The sequence below is a fragment of the Macaca thibetana genome, chromosome 8, assembly GCF_024542745.1.
Source record: "Macaca thibetana thibetana isolate TM-01 chromosome 8, ASM2454274v1, whole genome shotgun sequence".
Lineage (NCBI taxonomy): Eukaryota > Metazoa > Chordata > Mammalia > Primates > Cercopithecidae > Macaca > Macaca thibetana.
The window spans coordinates 57,725,694-57,747,856 of record NC_065585.1 but is presented as its reverse complement, the minus strand read 5'-3'; the positions used below and the strand labels follow the sequence as shown (position 1 = coordinate 57,747,856).

The following is a 22,163-nucleotide window of genomic DNA, read 5'->3' as shown; positions in this document are numbered from 1 at the left end:
GGGATTGGCATGATATTTCATAATTATACAACAAACATCAAACTCAGAGCTGGATGAATAAGTGATAACAACTTATTCTGATTCCTTAATTCTGCAGCTTTAAGATACTCATTTACCTAAAGTTTAATAATTTATTCTCTTCTAATCAAATCCAAATTTTTTCTTGACTCCTATTTCTCCTACTTTGGATAGCAGAGGAAGTTTGTATAAATAATGGAATTGAGGCTGGGGGCGGTGGCTCACGCCTGTAATCCCAGTACTTTGGGAGGCCGAGGCAGGTAGATGACCTGAGGTAGAGAGCTCGAGACCAGCCTGACTGACATGGAGAAACCCCATCTCTACTAAAAAGACAAAATTAGCTGGGTGTGGTGGCACATCCCTGTAATCCCAGCACTTCAGGAGACCAAGGCAGGCAGATCACCTGAGGTAGGGATGGAGACCAGCCTGACCAACATGGGGAAACCCTGTCTCTACTAAAAATACAAAATTAGCCGGATGTGGTGGTGCATGCCTGTAATACCAGCAACTGAGGAGGCTGAGGCAGAAGAATTGCTTGAATCCGGGAAGTGGAGTTTGCGGTGAGGTGAGATCGCACCATTGCACTCCAGCCTGGGCAACAAGAGTGAAACTCCATCTCAAAAATAAATAAACAAAAAATAATGGGATTGAAAGGTTTCCATGATCCTGCTGTTTCATCTTTTTAAAAATGAGCTTAAGCCAGATGCAGGTCCTGCAGAAAGCTGGTGTAAGCCATGGTTCAGTGCTCATGTGGAGTGGAGTTGAGAAGACACCCATCTTCTTGGGTCTCCAATGGTGGGGATTTCTTGTGATTTAGTGGTCCCAGTGTCAGTAGTACAGGTAATTCTCTCAGAATTCAACATTATTCTAAATCCTTAATGTTCATTTGTTTTGATTTTCAGAGTGGCTGGCTTTAACAAAAAATTCTGTATGTTTTGTTTTTATTTCCCAAATATCAGTACCAGTTACTTGATTTTATCAAACACAACTTTTCAGTTTAATCTTGACTATGACAGGGTTTTAAAAAACTCCTAAAACATTTATAGAAGTATAATATATAATGAAAGGTGAGCAAATATAATTTTAGTAAGTAGATCTGAAGATTAACATTTTAATATGTCTATATGGCCACAGAGTGATGCTCTGATAAAATTCAAATGTATCTTATACTAACTTTTATTCCTATGGCCTTTATTTTACTTCTCTCACCATTTATCTATTTGCTATTTCTTTGATTTTAAATGGCCTATTATTAAAAATTTGATAATGACATTCTATTTCAGGAAAAAATAAAAATTGAAAATATGCAAAAGTTGAAATTAATCCATATGTGTCCTTATTATGAGGAATGGCCTACTTTATCCATATATGAGCTAATTGCACTCCTTAAATGGAAAAAATTTCCTCCAGGTCATGGTGAGTTTAATGCAATTTTGGATCATTTTGTTTGCATTCTGTTATATTATTGGAATTGAAATTCTTCATAGTTGTAACATTTTATACAATATTTCTTCATATAAATATTCTCTAATTTATTTGATAATAACATTTGAATTGGACATTTAGATTATTTCTTGCTTTTCATTAAAAGTGATACTGTACTGGCTTGAAGAGTGGCCTCAGGACTAACCTTACTTTAACATCTCCCTCTACTCCCTGTAACTGTTCCCCTCTTGCCCCACCCTGACGGTTACTATAAGGGCCAAACTGAAAAGGAGAAATACTAGAGGGTATAGCCACTCACACGAGAGAAAAGGGAAAAAAACCATTTTTTCTTTTCCTTTTTCCTGGGTGGATAACTATTTAAGCAGCAAGTTTGCTAATCTGTACTTGTGCTACACATATTAGCCATGGAAAAAAATAATTATGGAGAATGAGTGAGGCCTAGATAAGAGAAAGTAGCAGTGAAGCACCTACATTTTCAACATTCAGCATAGCAAGGATGCACGGATTTCCTGCATTATGTGTACACAAAAAGTGTAGGTGGTATTGAGCCATTTTGCATGATTTGTCCATCTATGAAAGCCAATTTAACAAGGGTTGCCAACCCAAGAGGAGCTGTGGTAGGATGGGCCAGAGCTTTAGGTCTCTTTTGGTAACGAAACACAATTGCTTCATGAGAGACAGCCACAGATAACAGAGAGAGGATGGTAACCTCGCCTCTCTTTCCTCACAGCCAGTGAAGGAGCCAGAACTTAACATTATAATGGAAGAAGAAGTGTTTGAAAGAAATATTTCTACCCCAAGTCTGCAAAGCCACAATTATAGTGAGGGACATTTTTAATTTAAGTTTGAGATTAAAATTCTAAAACAAATGAATCTAATTGGTAAATTCTGGGCAGCAACTATAAAAACATGGCAGAGTATTTATGAAATCTGGCTAAGGTATCCTTTGAAGGAAACACTGTAACATAGGAAAATGAGGTTCAGCACACCAGGAGTTCTTTTATTGAAAAAAAGTAAATATAATTAGGGGAAGTTTATCCTTCAAAAACAGGAATACTCTAATAAACCACTTAAATTTGGTGAGAATCTAAAACATTTCTCATATTTGTTCCAAATTTCCTTCTACTGCTTGCATTTATATTTTATTTATCATGTTTTTGAGATGTAGCATTTAATCCATGTTTAGTCAAATAACTATTTTTGCTCATAAATTTGAATATTTGTAATATGATGCTTTTGTTTATGACGTATTTTTCCTGATTAGTTATAAATGGCATTTTTTTTTAACCAAAAGTACAAATGGAAGGCAAGTAGTAAACTGACTTGTAAAAAATCGGGAATTGAATATTTCTAAATTCCCCATGTTCATTACATAGAAACAGATGAGCATCTCAGAACCAGTTTGATACCTCGAGGTGCCAGTGATTCAAGTACCTGTGATGGTGATGCCTTTTTGTTCCTTCATTCATCCTTCACTGCTCTCTTTTGTTTTGGACAATATTTTCTAACGTAGCATATTAATTCTGTTAATATTTTTTCACCATATTTGTTATTTTTCATGGTTGCTTTATTTTTTATGGTTGTTTTGGATTTGTCACGGTTTTGTCACAGGTTTTCCACTTTGTATCAGAAATATCAAATTTTGATCCTTGCCTCTCTAACAGGCTTTTAATAAAAATATAATATCCAATCCTTGCCAATCTATCATTATATTAATATTTTTGAGTTGATTAAAAAGGAGGAAAGAGACCATCATAAAGATATTTTAAATTAGGTGATCCAAAAGAATATGAAATTTGGAAAGGGGAGAATGATTATGTGTTTTAATATATTTGATTACTAATGATAATAATCTCTCTTTTGATCTAAAATATCAATCAAAAATACTAAAATTTTGCATCAAAGAGCTAAAAAGATACTGAGAAAGTTAACATACTGTTTCCTAGACTAATATTGAATTCAAGTTCTTTTTGGTAAGTATCTTGAAAAATAAATGGTGGTGTTTGTTAAACTACCAATTGCATTGGACAGTCTGTGAGTCTATTGAATAAGTCAAAATAATATTGTTTTCTCACCTATTCCCAAACATATAAATGTGTGGTACTTTCATAGTTTTAGAAAATATTTATCTTCCTTAGAGAAGATTGACAGTTTCATCTGATAATCATCAAAGCCCTATGGGTTCTGAAAGACTGTAGTTTTTATAAATAAATATACCTATGTGAAGAATAAACCCTGTCAAATTCATCTAATTTTCTTTTATGATAGTGACAAACTTGATATATCAAAGAGAAGAATTGGATTATAATACTTCCTGACTGTTTACTCAAGATTTAGTTTGAATTTTTATCAGAGAATGTAGAGAATGTAGCTCAAATTACACTTTTATTATCTGGGTTGAAAATTAGCAGTAGTATGATTTCCAAAGCATAATTATGTGTGTTTTGATCTTATTTTAAATATGTATAGTAGATAGAGTTTCAGAGGGATTTAGTTAATTATTCAAAAGCTTGACAGAGTTTAGGATTAATCCTTGGCAATCAATGAAATAAGTAAAGCTTGTATCTGACTCTATTTGCTTTGTTAACTTCTTAAGTCTTCCTACTTTTGCTTCATATGCTAAGGGAACCTTATTGTAGTGAATATGTACAGTGTTGCTTATCATTTGGGTGTGTCTAGTTTATAACAAGTCTTCCCAGTTGTTATTCTTTCAAGATGTGGATGACTTGAAAGTGACAACCAGCTTAGGTCACTAATCACCTCGTTCCCATGTGTATCATGAATATAATAAAAAATGGTAAACTGACTTGGCAAACATTTAACTATTTATGCATATTTTGTTGTTTTCTTGCTAATGTCAGTATGCCCCCATCTTTCTCCAGGTAGGATTTGATATAGCAAACATGATAATTGGAAAACCTAAAAAAATTACATCAACAAATTTAGTGCAGAAAGATAAAACATGTGAAAATCATAATAGTAACAATAATAATAGTCAAAATTATATCTAGTTATCTGAAACCAAAAGTGGAGTATTTCAGTCACAAAATACATAGGGTCTACATCCCTTCAACCTTTTGACATCAGTCTCTTCCAGTTTAATTTACTCTACAGGGAATCAAAAGTCTTAGTCCCATGAGGCACTCTTTGAGCATCCCAGAACCAGTTTGATACCTGGAGGTGCCAGTGATTCAAGTACGTGTGATGCTGATGCCTTTTTGTTCCTTCATTCATCCTTCACTGGTCTCTTTTGTGTTGGACAATATTTTCTAGTGTAGCATTCTTTTAATAATTTTTCACCATATTTGTTATTTTTTATGGTTGCTTTAGGGCTTACCATATACATTTCAATTCAGCAGAATCTACTTCAGATTTTTACTAACTTTATTCCAGTTTTAAATATGACTCTTATATAGCTCTATTTCCATTTCCTCCTTTATATGTTATTGCTATTATACAGATTGCAGCTATGTATGTTACAAATTCAACAATATATAAAGTTATGTCTCAAAAACAGAGAAAAAAGAAATCAAATATATATTTATAGTGTTCATTATATTAGACATCTTATTTACCATTTCTAGTCCTTTTTATTTGTTCCTGTGGACTCAAGTTGCCATCTGATATGCTTTCCTTAGTTCAGTATCAGTTTTCTCCCACCTGCTTTCTTATGCTGCTATTGGCAAATATATAATATTTCTATATGTTATATATCCAACAACATTATACACATATTATTTCACACAGTCACTATGAGTAAGAGAAGAATGGATAAGAAATATGTATTTATCTTACCTTTTATAATTGCACATTTACCTTTAGTGGTATGTTTTGATTTTTCATGTGGATTAAAATTTTATGTGAGGATGCTTGTTTGCAGACTGAAGAACTTTTTTTAGTATTTCTTTGAGGGAGTATATGCTAGTAACAAATACTGCCAGGTTTTCTTTTACTGAGAATTTCTTCATTTCTCCTTTACTTTTGAAAGACAGCTTTGCAGGGTATAGGATTTGAAGTTGAAATTGGGTTATTTTGTATATTTTAAAAATGCAATCCCACTTTATTCTGGCTTCTATTATTGTTTCTGATGAGAAGACAGCTGTTAATCTTTTTGGGATTCACTTATAAGTGACAAGGCTTTTGCTTGCTGGTTTCAATATTTTCTCCTTGTCTTTCGCTTAAAGAAGTTTTAGTATAATGTGTCTGTTTGCTTATTTTCTTACCTAATACTAGAATTTTCTGTCACATACTTTAAAGCCCTGTTTGCTACTAATCTCTTCTGTTTCTGACTCCCTTTCTACGATATTGTTAGCTATGATAATCAGTTTTAAAGTTTTTCTTGTTATTCACCCACTTAGAAATAGTTAATGTCCTCTCATTGTTATTCAGGTAAAATGCAAAATCCTTAATATAGTTTGAAAGGCCATTTATATCTAGGTCATACCTATATCTCAAAGTTTTAATTTTAATAATTCTTCTCCTTTTTCGTTCGTGTTTCTGCCAACCTGGACTTTCATTAGTTCTTCTATGTCACTATCGCCATTAAGGCCTTTTACATATATTGTTCCCTCTTCCTGGAGAAGTTACTTGCCCCTCATTTCAGGACATTTACTATTGTTAAGATAATGTTTTCTGGACCAGTTGAGATTCTATTGCTCTTTGTTTGCTTGCAGAGATGCCTCTTTGTCTCTATGAGGGTCAACGAACTTTTTCTGCTAAAGAGCAGATACTAAATATTAGCTTTGTAGGTCATATAGTGCCTCTGTTACATATCCACCCGCTTCTTCTTTTTAAAGCCTTTAACAATGTAAGAATCATCCTTAGTTGTAGTGTTATTAAAAAAAAAAAAAAAAAATGGCCTTGGGTCAGATTTGGTCCATGGTGTAAAGTTTTCTAACTCCTGTCCTATCTTATTTTGGTAATCACCTTTTTTTTTTTTTTGGTGGGGGACAGGGGGCGGGGGGACAAGGTCTTATTATATTGCCCAGGCTGGACTCAAACTCGTGGGCTCAAGTGATCATTCCACCTCAGCCATTCGAGTAGCTGAGACTAAAGGCACATGCCACCATGCCTGGCTTTCCTTGTACTATCTTAACACTCATTGTGCTATGTCATAATTAATAGTTTAAGGGTCAGTTTTTCCACTAGACTTACAGTTTCTTTGGAATGAGACCATCTTATTTTTTAGTACCCAACAAGTATCTAGAATTTACAAGCCCTTGAAAATATTGTTGATGAGTTAATGAATATTTTGATGTCAGTGTTTACCCTTAGACCAAAGTTATGACTTTTTTCTTCCAAAAGAAAATTTAACTCTTTGCTGGTCAGTACATATGGGTTGTATTAACACTTAGCATTAATTTTCTCTGTTTGAGGAAAATGCTATCATTAATTCAATCTTAAAATATCTTAATACATTTATTGATAAATCTCCTGATTAAAACACAGTGTGTTGCTTTGCTTTGCTATCTTTGAGACATTTTACAGAATTGCATCGTTGCAATAAATCAACCATTGATAATGCTGAAAGGTTATACTGTCTTAAACTCACAATCCAGGAAGAATAAAGGCAATTTGGATTTAAGGTGAGGTTAAATAAGGAAAACATTAGCACGGCATTAAGGACAACAATAGTTAAAGGAAGTCTATTCTCTTCAGTGAATCACCAGGAGTAAAATATTTGTAGAATCTATCAACTAATTTTCATTTTTGGTCATCATGTTTAATTCTCACTATGCATGCAGCAAGCTTTCTACTACATGGGGTATGAGAAATGGAATGATCACTGATAAATGTAATTGAAGTATAATCTCCCTCCTTCTTAAGTTTGTCATCATGCATATTGTTCTTATTAATACAACTGTAAGAAAAAATTTTGGCGAATGATGAATACTGTACATTATATGGCTGAATGCCCCTTCCAAACACTTCTAACCAACCTGTGAAAGCTAAAAACAACTAAAGACTACATATTCTAGAATCCTTTGTAAAAGTTTTAATTTTGATTGTGGCCTCCATTCTGCCCAGTGTGTATTTCTCTACAGTATTTGGAAGAAGTCAGGAGCCACTCTCCTTGCAAGCATGGTGATGAACATGGTGATGAGCATGGTGGTTCTAAAGTTCATCCCCTGTATCACACATGATGAGTGACACACAGCCGCAGGAGTGAGGTTTCCTTTAGAAGAGCTCTGTGTTGTGAGTGGGCATTTCCGCTAGCTACTGTATTTTCTTGCTCTATATTATTGAATTCTAGTTTTATGGCCCTACTAGAGCTTCCTAACACCCTCTGATAAACCATTTTTTATTGAAATTAGATAGCAAGAGTCTGCTGTCTGTACCTAGGAACAAAGGACTGTGCACTGGGTGTTCATTCTACCAATGATCTCCTTTGTGAATAACTACTTTTTTCAAAAATTTTTCATTTGAGAAAATAATTTTTTTCATAAGAAATATGAAGTTTGTTCTTCATATTTTTAACATCTGTGTACAGAACACCTTGCTAATTGCTTTTGTCGTGGCAATGAAAAGAAATACATTTTAAAATCACTTAAAGTCATGCCGGGCACAGTGGCTCACACCCATAATCCCAGCACTTTGGGAGGCCAAGGCGGGCGGACCACCTGAGGTCAGGAGCTCGAGACTAGCCTGGACAACATGGCAAAACCCTGTCTCTACTAAAAGTACAAAAATTAGCCTGGCCCTGTGGCAGGCGCCTGTAATCCCAGCTACTTAGGAGGTTGAGGCAGGAGAATCTCTTGAACCAGGAGGCGGAGATTGCAGTGAGCTGAGATCATGCTGCAGCACTCCAGCCTGGGTGACAGAGCAAGATTCCGTCTCAAAAATAAAATAAAATCACTTAAATGCTTGAGTAGCTACACTGTAGTCCTTACTATGTAGGACAGTTTGAGCTTTCCTTTTTTATCTCAAAGATTTAATAATTAGAAAAATACAAAAAAGTGTGATTGTTAAACAAGTGAGATAGATCAAAATATCATGTCTTAAAATGATTTTCACTACCTCATGGACATATATATTATATAACATAATAAATATCACAGACACAGTAGAAACTGAATGGGAGAGAGGATTTTTTGGATGTGGTTGAACTGAAAGTAGGAGTGATAATGCTAGGCAGGAAAAATAGCATAAGCCAATATATGGTTTTTGCAGATCTTGCTTTAGAAAAGTTGATCAAACAGTCCAATTTAATCAGATGAATATTCATGAGCATTGGGAGATCAGTAAGACTTTCTGTAGTCTCAGGCATTTTAAATACCATATTCATATTCTTGGGCTTTAACTTACAGACAATTTGACATCATTAAAGGTTTTGAATAACAGAAGAGACCTGAAAAAGTCAAAGTTTAGGGGAACAGCAGAGCAATATGAGTGATAGTTGAAAGGAGAGAGGTACTAGAAAACCAGAACAATTAGAAGTCAATTTTGGTAGTACCAGAGGCAAAGAGATGAGAGGCAATGGAGATAAGAGGCAGTAGTGACAGTAATAATGGAAATAAATTAATATGAGGAATATTTTCATTATTCAGGAGTATTGTACAGAATAGATCTTTTCAAATACATTTCCTCTTCTTCTTTGCAATGCTGACAGTCTATGCATGTTGGGGATGTTTTGTTTTTTCAGATCTCTACCAGAGTACTCTGTTGCTGCACAGATGCATATGTCTGTGGATATCAGTTTAAACACACATCTGACACTGAGAAGGGATTCTCAAGCATGGGTTTAAATGAACCTGTGCTCTCACCCACCACCTGCAGCATTAGAATACACATTTCCTGGTATTTCTCACTGTCTCCAAAGTCTTTTGTGAGTACAGGCCACTATTTATCAATGTTCAGAAGAGAGTTGCTTTTATTTTCCTACCCAAAGCCCAAGGATAAAGATAGTTTCCTGAATGACTCACTTCATGTGTAGAAAGATATTTATATTCATGTTTTCATTGACAGTCTTAATTAACGTTATTTTCCCTTTACTCTTACTTTTATCATTAAAACTCAAGCACTTTGGCTATTGCCATTTTGCAAATGCTCCCAAGGCTTCTTATGAGCCTGTTTACCATTTTTTCAGCTTTATCTGTAATATATATATATTTTTACTATGAAAGGATTTATGGTGATATTGATCATCTAAAGGTACAAATTCAGCATATATGGATTTTTTTGTTTTCTAAATAATATTTATCAAGATTAATTAAATATAATCCAGTACCTCAACATTGACTTTTCTGCTAGATTTTTTTTTTTTTAACAATTCAAGAACCTTCAATTTATTTTCCATGAAGCTTCTTTTTTAAATAACTGTTTTCTTATGATTTCGTAGTATACCTTTTTGGTAGAGTAATAATTAGTAATAGAAATGTGTAATGACTATGTAAAATTTAATAATTTCATTAACATTCTCTGGAAAGAGCTTCTACTATTATTACCATAGAAGCTTTAATAATTTACCTCAAAAGTATTATGTCTAGAAATATCATTAAAATATAATGTTATAGTACAACAATGCACAACAGAATCACTGATTTTGTTTTCAATCAGTTTTGAATTTGGCAAACATATTTATATCTATAGAATACTTCAAACATACTTTGTAGAAAGTATATAGTTTAATTTCTTACTCAGAATTTAGCCTTCTGATTTTATTAATAATATGATAAAGGTGAACAGTATATTAGTTATGTAAAGTTAAAAAAGTACTGCTTATTTAAATAATTATCCAGCTGCTATATAATAATTAAATTAAAATAAATTAAAAATTTATTTAATTAATTCAAATCCCTCAGAAGTAGATAAGATAAAATTAAACACCTTTTAATAATGGAACACTCATCTATTCAAATTCCCCATGAGCAGATAGAGCTTTTCATCAGTAACCCAGGCAACTCCTGAAGCTCTTTATAGAACTCTTTTTTCTACCTCTTTCTACTTCCGGCAATTGACCATTGCTTCTTTATTTTGTCATGACATAAACTGTATTTCCTATTATTACAATTAACTTTTAGTACTGTATCTTCTGACATTTAGAAGGAAAGCTGCATTTCTCTTCACCTAAAAAATAAAACTGCATAATTTCATTTTCTCACATTTGAAGCAAACTATTTAAAAATAAATTTGAAACTTTTTTTCTCTAAGCAAAACAAATATGTGAACATTTAAATCTAGAGAAATGCTGAATTACAAATACCATTCATTTTAATAAAAGTGATTTCTACTAAAATTTCCAAAGTAGAACTTTTTAAAATGTGAACTCTTATGTTTCACTATGAATATTGTGTATAAGCAAACTGTTAACAATGATTATTGCTGCTTGGTGCTATTGATTGCCTTTTTTCCTGCTTTCCTGTATATTCTAGACATTCTATAATAAGTATATATGTTTATAATGAAATAAATAAATAGGTACAATTATAATACAATTTGATTTCTAAAAACCTAAAACAATCTTTTTAATAAAGAAGCAATTCATATTGGATGTTGCGATCCACCATTCCTGTCTTCTGCCCATTGGAGTGCATTAGCATAAGTCTTTGCCATCTTAGGTTTGACCGTTTTTATGAACTTTGGCAATACAAGTGTTTGGGAATGCCTTCTGCATGGAAAATTTCTTAACATTTGGAGGAATAAAAATGAATAAAGATAGAGCCCCAGATAATAGAAGTAGTCAGTTAGGTATGTAGAGGAGGGAGAAAGGGGGAAGAAGTGAAAATGGAAAAGAAGTTCTTACTTGCTTCCAAATTCTAAGGACAGGTCATTAGGGTGTAAAAGTAAATAAGGCTAAAAGGTGTCTTTGTGAATGGTGACATCCTGAGTATGTTTAACAAGAGGACATAAAGAAGCAAGATTGACTGTTGCAAAAGTAATTAGTGTCTATATATATATATATATGTCTATATAATTTGGTGTGTGTGTATATATATGTCTATATACTTTGGTAATGCTGTCATGACCAATGATCACTGAATTCATTTCCTTTGTATATCTGATGTCTATAAAAAGAGAAATAAGGCTTTAAATCATAAAACAGGCTACAATTCATAAAGTATCATAATGTAATAATATATGGTTTGAGGAAGTATCTTAGGCCAATAAGTACAGAAATATAATGCAAGCCACATATATCATTTTAAATTTTCTAGCAGCTACATTTAAAAAGTAAAAAAGTAGACTGGCGCAGTGGCTCATGCCTGTAATCCCAGCACTTTGGGTGGCCGAGGTGGGCTAATCACGAGGTCAGGAGATCAAGACCATCCTGGCTAACATGGTGAAACCCTGTCTCTACTAAAAATACACACACACTCACACACAAAAATATTAGCCAGGAGTGGTGGTGGCCACCTGTAGTCCCAGCTACTTGGGAGGCTGAGGCAGGAGAATGGCCTGAACCCAGGAGGCAGAGCTTGCAGTGAGCTGAGATCATGCCGCTGCACTCCAGCCCGGGTGACTGAGGAAGACTCCGTCTCCAAAAAAAAAAAAAAAAAAGTAAAAAATTAAATAATATATTTTATGTAACACATATACATATCTAATATGTGACCAACATAAAAATTACTAATTAGACACTTTGTACATTTTTCATATTTTGTTTTCATATTAAGTCTTCAAAATCCAGTGTTATTTTACACTTACAGTGTATCTCTATTTGACCTTGCCACATTTTAAATGCTCAATAGCTACATGTGGCTAGCAGCTACCATATGGGATAGCACAGTCTTAGAATATACAATACTCTTTCTGAAACTGTAAAACAGAAAAAGAGGCAAAAATATTGGCATAACAGATACATAGATATCAATTTTTAAAGCTATCAGTAAAGATTAACTATGATTTCTTTTTAAAAAATCTTATAAATCATTTTAATAATAACTTCCTAAAAAGTAACTAGAGCTAAGAGAGTGAACCATGTCAATATAGGTTTTTTTCTTACTCTGATATTTGAATGTCCCTAATTTGTTTGTAATCACACATTTAAGGATGCATTTGTGAGAATGTGGGGTGTGTGTGTGTGAAGATTATCTCAAGAAAATGAAAACATATTTACCTATAATATTTTAATTTTCATTTTAAAATAAACTATGTTGTACTAATAAATCTGTCAAGATACCAGGATTATGAATTAAATATCTTAGATCTTTATGGATGCTACTGGGCTTCATGAAGTGATGTTTATATCTCTATATTCTATCTAGAATTCTTTATTTTATCTAGAATTATATATTCTATATATTCTCTCTACATTATCTATATTAATAAGAGCCCTATTAATATAGACATTATTAACATATTAATAAGAGCTTTATTATTAATATAAATTTGTATGAGCTGAACTTTATTTTAAATACATCGGGAAACAATATTTACAGGCATCTTATAACAATTATTTGAGAAAGTAATTTTCAAATTTTTTGTAAATCTGCTTTTATTATTGTTATTGTAACTACATTGCTACATTTTTTATTATAAAGGTAATTTTATATTCCACAAAGTTTTACCCTACTTGCAAATAGATTATGCATGTTTATAGTTTAAAAATTATATAGATTCATGGTGTCATAAATTTGAAATCTATAGTATTCCCCTCCCCTCAAGAAAATAGTACTGACTGCTTAGGTTCCCAGGACAAGGCACAAGACCTTGTTAAATCACGGTACCTGTAAGCGCAGTGGAGGACTTAAAGTATCCTTCTCTGCTTCTGAAAATGAGGGGCTACTCCTCTCCCCATGACCACTACACCTTGATCCATTGAACAACATAAATGGATATTCCTTTAGCTTCAAATGTGCCATGGTTTCTTTTCTCTTTTTCTTTTCTTTTTTCTTTTCTTTTCTTTTTTTTTTCTTTTTGAGACAGAGCCTCTCATTGTCGCTCGGACTGGAGTACAGTGGCACAATCTTGGCTTACTGCAACTTTCCCCTCCAGGATTCAAGTGATTCTCCTGCTTCAGCCTCCTGAGTAGCCAGGATTACAGGTGCCTGCCATGAGGCCCAGCTAACTTTTTGTAGTTTTAGTAGAGATGAGGTTTCACCATGTTGGCCAGGCTGGTCTCGAACTCCTGACCTTTTGATTCACCCACCTCGGCCTCCCAAAGTGCTGGGATTACAGATGTGAGCCATCATGCCTGGCCCAAATGTGCCTTGGTTTCTTTGCTTTGTCCAAAAGATTGGGTATGGGAAAAATCAGCCATTTATTGAACATCTACTCTGTGTCAGCTACTTTCTAGTTACTTTCACACACATTGTCTCATTTACTTCTCAAAACCGCTATCAGAAAAGTATATTTGCTTTATTAATAGAGAAACTCAATCTCAAACGTTTACCATTCCAAGGTTAGACTTTTGGTAAATGTCATGTTTGAAATCCAGAACTGATAAATGTGAAAATAAATCTTCTTTCTGTTACATTATGTGATTTCTTCAAGAGGTTTTCTAGTGTTTGGAAAAGTCTGAAGCAACTGCCTATGGGTTTGCAGAGGTAAGAGTATCACGACTCCAGTCAGTACAAAAATCTGGGGTTTATTTATGCATTTGTAAACTCAAGCCAGTTCTCTATTCCACTTTTTCCAAATATTTGCTTTTGTGAGTCTCAGGATTAACCTTCCTTCCTCTCCTTCAACATTTTCTCCCCTGTCCCGTCTCCTGGCCGTGTTTCTCTAGTCCCGATGGTCGTGTTTGATCACAATACAGTTTGTAGATTTTCCTTCACTCTCTCTTTCGGAAAGAAATGCCAAAGTGGTGTTTTAAGAAGCATTTATTGCTATAATAAACAGAAAGAAATAGCCATATGGTTAAAAAGCACCTCACAGCATTCCATCTTCTCCTACTGTTCACATAGACTTTCCCTAGTTTTCATGTAAATGAAATACGTCTTTGGGAACTTGCAGTCCTGAATTAGATCCAAATGCATTTCCCAGAAAATCATAGATTAAAAGGATTTTGGATTGTTAATTTGATAAGTTAATTGCGTTCCTCGTTTGTTGGAGAAGACCAGAATGAGGGCTGAAAACTCAGTCCAAATATGAGACAAAGTAAGCAATAGCTATAAAAATTGTCCCAGATCATTTGTCACCTGGGTGTATGTTAGAAAAAGGTACTACTTTCTTGTGGCAGATGTGGCCCTATGCTAGGGAACACATAGTGGTAAGATCATCAGCTGGATTTCAGCCACACCACACCCTGCAGCCAGGTGTCCTTGTGCAGTGAACAACCAGCAAAACTATGTATATGCAGTGATCGTCCATCTCTCTGTTCCCTTCTCCGTCCACATATAACATTCTGAAATCATATACTCGAGCTTGGATTATAAATAGGGCCAATGGCCTAGAAATATGGAGAAAAAAATGAAAAATATAGTGAAAGGGAAACAGGAAGAGTTTTCTTAGCCCATGGGACACTTGGTTTAACCAGGCAAATGTTAATATGTGGAGAACATATGCAAATCAGTTATCCATGAGTCAGCATTACTTGCAGTTTAAAAAATGTAAATATGATATCAAAAATCAATATTACAGTTTTATGAATTATAAAGTATTTTTAAATATTTTCAAATTGATTTTATTAATGTTATTCTCAGAAATGGAAACTTTTTTAACAAAGTATTTATTTTGTGTCCATATATATAGCCACAGATATTAGACATGGACACAGCATGTTATAATGACAATGAATTATATCTCCATCAATAAGTATTTACAATATATAAAACCCCAAAACTCTAGAGAATCACCAAAATGAGTACCTGTTATCACTGAGTTTAAAATCCATATTGAAAAACTTAAAAAAAAAATCTAAAGTTATACATTGTTCCGTTGGAAACTAGACACATTAACTTCTAAGAAGCTAAAATTTTGTAGCTATACTGGTATGTTAGGGCCACTAGTTGGTCACTTAATTGATGGCATTACAAAATCATATAAAATGACATATATAGCTTAAGCGTTTTATTTTAATTAAAAGTGTTTATCATGGAGTCAAACACAATGGATAGTGATCATAGTCCCAGCTACTCAAGAGGACAAGGTGGAAGATTGTTAGATGTATATGTGTGTGTGTGTATATTATGTATTTACATGTATATATTTCCATATATATATGTACACACACACACACACACACATTCTATTTCTAATGTTTGGAGTGTGCAGTCCTCTTATTTTAGTATGGTTCCACTGATTGGAGATCTGAATTTTTTTGTGTCCTTAGAATTTTAGCATCAATTCATTTAAAGAGGGTCAACAAATAAAATCTTTTGTGAAGACTAAAAATTTCTTTTGTACAATGCAAAAGATGAAACAAAATGTTGGTTATTTGAAAAAATAAATAAAATTGATAGACTATTGGCATGATTAACCAAGAGAAGAAGAGAGAACATCCAAATAACCTTACTAAGAAACAAAACAGGAAATATTACAACTGACACCACTGAAATACAGAAGATCACTCAAGGCTACTGTGAGCACCTTTACATACATAAACTAGAAGACCTAGAAGAGATGGATAAATTCCTGGAAAAAATACAACCCTCCTAGCTTAAATCAGGAAGAATTAGATAACCTGAACAGACTAATAACAAGCAGCAAGATTGAAATGATAATTTAAAAATTACCAACAAAAAAAGTCTAGCACCAGATGGATTCACAGCAGAATTCTACCAAACATTCAAAGAATTGGTACTAATCCTTTTGAAACTATTCCTCAAGATAGAGAAAGAAAGAAACCTTCTTAATTTATTTTATGAAGCCAGCATCCCCCTAATACCAAAGCCAGGAAAGAACATAACCAAAAAAGAAAACTACAGACCAATATCCTTGATGAACACAGATGCTAAAATCCTTAATAAAATACTTGCTAACTAAATCCAACAACATATCAAAAACATAATCCATCATGATCACTTGGGTTTCATACCAGGGATGCAGGGATAGTTTAACATATGTAAGTCAATAAATGTGATACACCACATAAACAGAATTAAAAACAAAAATCACATAATCATTTCAATAGATGCAGAAAAAGCATTCAACAAAATCCAGCATCACTTTATGATTAAAACTCTCAGCAATATCGGCATACAAGGGACAGACCTTAATGTAATAAAAGCCATGTATGACAAACCCACAGCCAACAAAATACTGAATGGGAAAAAGTTGAAAACATTCCTTCTGAGAACTGGAACAAGACAAGGATGCCCACTCTCACCACTCCTCTTCAACATAGTACTGGAAATCCTAACCAGAGCAATCAAACAATAGAAAGAAATAAAAGACATCCAAATTGGTAAAGAGGAAGTCAAACTGCCACTGTTTGCTGACGAGATGATCGTTTACCTTGCAAACCCTAAGGATTCCTCCAGAAATCTCCTAGAACTGATATAAGAATTCATCAAAGTTTCTGAATGCAAGATTGATGTGCACAAATCAGTAGCTCTTCTATACACCAACAATGAATAAATGAAGAATCAAATCAAGAACTCAACCCCTTTTACAACAGCTGCAAAAAATATATATATGATGGAATACTACACAGCCATTAAAAGGAATGAGTTAACAGCATTTGTAGTGACCTGGATGAGACTGAAGACTGTTATTCTAAGTGAGGTAACACAGGATGGAAAACCAAACATCATATGTTCTCACTGATATGTGGGAACTAAGCTATGAGGACACAAAGGCATAAGAATGATGCAATGAACTTTGGGGACATGGGGGAAGAGTGGGAGTGGGGTGAGGGATGGAAGACTACAAATATGGTGCAGTATTTACTGCTTGGATCATGGGTGTACCAAAATCTCACAAATCACCACTAAAGAACTTAATCATATAACCAAATACCACCTGTACCTAAATAACTTACATAAAATAAAATAAAAGTCAATTTACCCCAGGATATGGGGGAACAGAAAAAAATGTACTCAATAACTGTATCTGGAATAAATAAACTACCTAACCTCAAAAATAAAATGATAGAAAAAAATAAAATGAGATAAACATAAAAATTTGTTTTGTTTTACTCAGACTCTTATCTACATCTAAATAGAAGATATTATTTTGCAACTCAATGTTTAGGTCTTTCTAACAGATTCGCCCTAGATTTCATAAAAACATGAGCTCTCTTGAACATAAAATAATTGTTGGTTTAACATTTGATTAAATATATACTTATAATGCAAATGAAAATTGTATAAACAGAATTTGGAACAAACACAACTATTGTGAAGAATACAATTTAACTGGCATTAATTGAAGTACATGAGGATATTAAAGTGTAGTACACTAGCTGCAGGTATTTAATGGGACATAGGTATGGGTCATGCTTTGTAAAGTCAGGTTATTTGGTAGATTTGTAAAATGGAATCTGGTTAGGAAATTTTTGCTGAAAACTTAAGTGATCAGAACTTAGCAAGGGCCGGGTGCAGTGACTCATGCCTATAATCCCAGCATGTAATCCCAGGAGGCTGAGGCAGGTGGATCAGCTGAGCCCAGGACTTCAAGACCAGCCTGGCCAACATGGCCAAGTCTCATCTCTACTAAAAATACAAAAATTAGCTGTGCATGGGGGCACATGCCTGTAATCTCAGCTACTTGGGAAGCTGAGGCAGGAGAATTGCTTGAACCTGGGAGGCGGAGGTTACAGTGAGCCAAGATTGTGCCATTGCATTCCGGCCTGGGCAAAAGAATGAAACTCCATCTCAAAAAAAAAAAAAAAAAAAAGAACTTAGCAAGGATATTGCAAGAAGGCTTCATGGATTCTAAACTAATATCTTTCCATTTTAAGTGATGGCAGTCAAACTCAATGAAGCAAGAGAAAATAACAATAAACAAAATAATTTATTGGTTTATACAACTAGGAAGTTCAGGCATTTATCTTTCACTAATGCCTGTATCCACAAGTTAAACTAATTTCACTAGGATTGTATTTTCCAATCCTTTGTTCTTTTTTCACTTTGCATTATCTTCCTTCTCCAGGAAGTTTCCCCACGTTATGGCAAAAGTAGCTACATTGTCTTTACAGCCAACAAGCGACATTGTCTTTATAGCCCTGTGAAAAAGTCCCTTTTCCTGATTGTTCTAGGAAAAATCTGTTATGACTTACTGGCTGGAGTTGGGTCACATGCACACAGTGAACAATTTACTTGGGCCAGGGGATGGAATATGTTGTTCAGTTATTGCTTGGCAACAGACCTGCCCCCAGGAATTGGTGAAGTCCTTCTTGAAACCCTAGATTACCAAGGGGATGGGTGTGTCTCTTGCAATTTTTACAAAAAAAAAAAAAAAAAAAGTCATGTTTCATCCAGCTGGGAGTCAGACATTTCATAATCTTTAAAATATTCCTGCGGTAGTCAGAATTAGTTAATAGGATTGTCTCCTTTTGAGCTTGGATATGCTTTGTCTTTTTTTGTATGATTCTATTTCTTCTTTCTTGTAATAATTGTACATATTTATGGGGTAAATGTGATATTTTGACAATGAATATAATGTGTCATGATCAAATCAGGGTATTTAAATATCCATAATCTCAAACTTTTGTTATTTCTTTGTGTTAGAAACATTTCAAATCTTTTCTTACAGCTATTTTGAAATATCCAGTATATTGTTGTTAACTATAGTCCCCCTACTGTGATTTGGAACACTAGAATTTGTTCCTTTTATGTAACTATAATTTCGTACCCATTAACCAATCTCTCTTCAACCTCTCCCCAACCCTTCCTAGCCTCTCATATTGATCATTCTACTCTGTACCTCCGTGAGATCCACCTTTTTAGCTCCCACAAATGAGTGAGAACATGCAATATTTGTCTTTATGTGCCTGGCTTATTTCATTTAATATAATGATTTCTAATTTTATCCACATTGCTGCATATGACAGCATTTAGTTATTTTTTTTATAGCTCAATAGTATTCTATTATGTATGCATACCACGTTTTCTTTATCCATTCATTTCTTGATGGGCACTTACATTGATTCCAGAACTTGACTATTGTGAATAGTGCTGTCTTAAGTACCAGGGTGTAGGTATCCCTTCGAAATGCTGATTCTCTTTCTTTTGGGTAAATAGTAGTGGGGTTGCTGGATCATGTGATAGTTCTAATTTCAGTTTTGAGGAACCTACATATATTTGTAAATAATGGCTTTATTTATATTCCTACCAACAATGTATAAGACTTCTCCTTTTTCTGCATTCTCATCAGTATTTGTTAATTATTGTCTTTTTGTAATAGCCATTAAAACTGGGATAATATAATCGATTTCCTCTTATTACCAAATCATCTCTGCTTCTCTTTGCTACTGTATCCCCAATTATACCTGTCATTTCTTGCATTTCTTGGTACTTAACATTTTAGCTGTCTTCTATTAGGGTCAGCATTTAAATTACAGATTTTCCTCCAAATTTCTCAGAGGCAGTAATGTTTCTAGTGCTATTGCTTTGTGTATTTCTATTTATAACTGCCTTCATATGATTTCAGGAAATATAATTCCCTGTGTGAATTTTCTAGAATTCCTAAATTGACTCCTGCTGAAGACTGACAGGATGAGAAAAGTTTTTGTAGACTTCCATAAACAAAACTCATATCTGCATAATTATATCTGTATTGGTGTGTCTGTATCTATATCTTTATTACTTATACCTATGAATAACTATATCTACATATAAATCTGTATTTATGTCTACATATAAATCAATCATCTCCTGGATAGAGTGATACCTGTAAGTCATCTCCATTTTTCAAAAGCAAGTCATACTTTTGTTACCCTCTTTCTTCTAAAAGCACCATATTGGAAGTCCTAGCCAGGGCAATCAGGCAAGAAATAAATAAATAAATAAAAGGTGTCCAAATAGGAAAGAAGAAGTCAAAGCGTTTCTCTTCATGGATGAAATGATTCTGTACCTAGAAACCCTTAACAACTTTGCCACAAGCCCCTGATAAATGACTTCAGTAGTGTTTCAAGATACAAAATCAGTGTACAAAAATCAGTAGCATTTCCATATACCAATAATGTTCAAACTGAGAATCAAATCAAGAATGCAATCCCAGATAGATATGGTGGCTCATGCCTATAATTCCAGCATTTTGGGAGGCCAAAGTGGGAGGATCACTTGAGCCCAGGAGTTTATGACAAGTCCTGGCAACATAGTGAGATTTCATCTCCACAAAAAAGTTTAAAAAGCTGACTTGGTGTGATGGCACATGCTATAGTCCCAGCACTCAGGAAATGGAGGAGGGAAGCTCATTTGACCCCAGGAGGTAGAGGGCGCAGTGAGTTGTGATCATGCCACTGTACTCCAGCCTAGGTGATAGAGTACAACACTGTCTATAAAAAATGCAATCCCATTTACAATATCCACACAAAAAAATAAATATGTAGGAAGACATCTAGCCAAGGAGGTGAAAGAAAGACATCTATACAGAAAACTAGAAAACACTACTTCAGAAAATCACAAATGACACAAACAAATGGAAAAACACTCCATCCTCATAGATTGGAAGAATCAATATTGTTAAAAATGGTCACATTGCCCAAAACAATCTTCAGTTTCAACACTATTTCTATCAAATGACCAATGTCATTTTCCCCAGAATTTGAAATAACCGATTCTAAAATGTATAGGGAGCAAAAAAAAGGGGCCAAATAGCCAATGCAATTTTAAGCAAAAAGAACAAGGCCAGAGGCATCACACTACCAGACTTCAAACTATACTATAAGGCTATAGAAACTAAAACAGCATAGAACTTTACAAAAACAGACACATGGACCAATGCAACAGAATAGGGAACCTAGAAAATAAGCTGCACATCTGCAACTGTCAGTCTTTGACAAAGTTGACAAAAATAAGCAATGATATTGGAATAGCTGGCTAGTCATAAGCAGACAAAACTGGACCCCTTCTTTTCACCATATATAAAAATTAAGTTGAGATGCAGAGAAGACTTAAACCTAAGACCTCAAACTATAAGAACCCTAGGAGAAAACCTAGGAAACAATGTTCTGGACATTGGCCTTGGGAAATAATTTATGGGTAAGTCCTCAAAAGCAATTACAACAAAAACAAAAATTGACAAGTGGGACCTAATTAAACTAAAAAGCTTCTGCACAACAAAAGAAACTATCAACAGAATAAGCAGACAACCTACAGAATGGGAGAAAATGTTCACAAACAATATATCCAACAAAGGTCTGATACCTAGAATCGATAAGAAAATTCAACAAGCAAAAAACAAAAAACTCACCTAAAAAGTAGACAAAAGACATAAACAGAGGCTTCTTAAAGAAGACATAAATGAAGCTAACAAACATGTAAAAATGCTCAACATCACTAATTATCAGAGAAATGCAAATCAAAACAACTATGAGATACCATCTCCCACTAGTCAGAATGGCTATTATTAAAAAGTCAAAAAACAATAGATGCTGGTGAGGCTTCAGAGAAAAGGAAATGCCTGTTCACAGTTGATGGGGATGCAAATTAGTTCAGCCACTGTGGAAAGCAGTTTGCAGAATTTTCAAAGAAAAAATGGAACTACTAATAAATCCAACAATCCCATTCTTGAGTATATATCTAAAATAAAATAAATCTTTCTACCAAAATGACTCATGCACTTGTATGTTCATTGCGGTACTATTCACAATAGCAAAGACATGAAATCAACGTAGTTACCCATCAACAATGTATTCGATAAAGAAAATGTGA

At 33.9% G+C, this 22,163-nt stretch overlaps 1 protein-coding gene across 1 annotated transcript in view; it reads left to right on the top strand.

Moving 5' to 3' along the window:
* The window catches only part of CNBD1 (cyclic nucleotide binding domain containing 1), a 594,524-nt gene that overhangs the window by 417,519 nt on the left and 154,842 nt on the right, over window positions 1–22,163 (top strand). Inside the window, exon 8 of the mRNA XM_050801223.1 lies at window positions 1,302–1,434. Coding sequence (XP_050657180.1) covers window positions 1,302–1,434 — 133 coding nt within the window. The remainder of the gene's footprint in view (window positions 1–1,301; window positions 1,435–22,163) is intronic.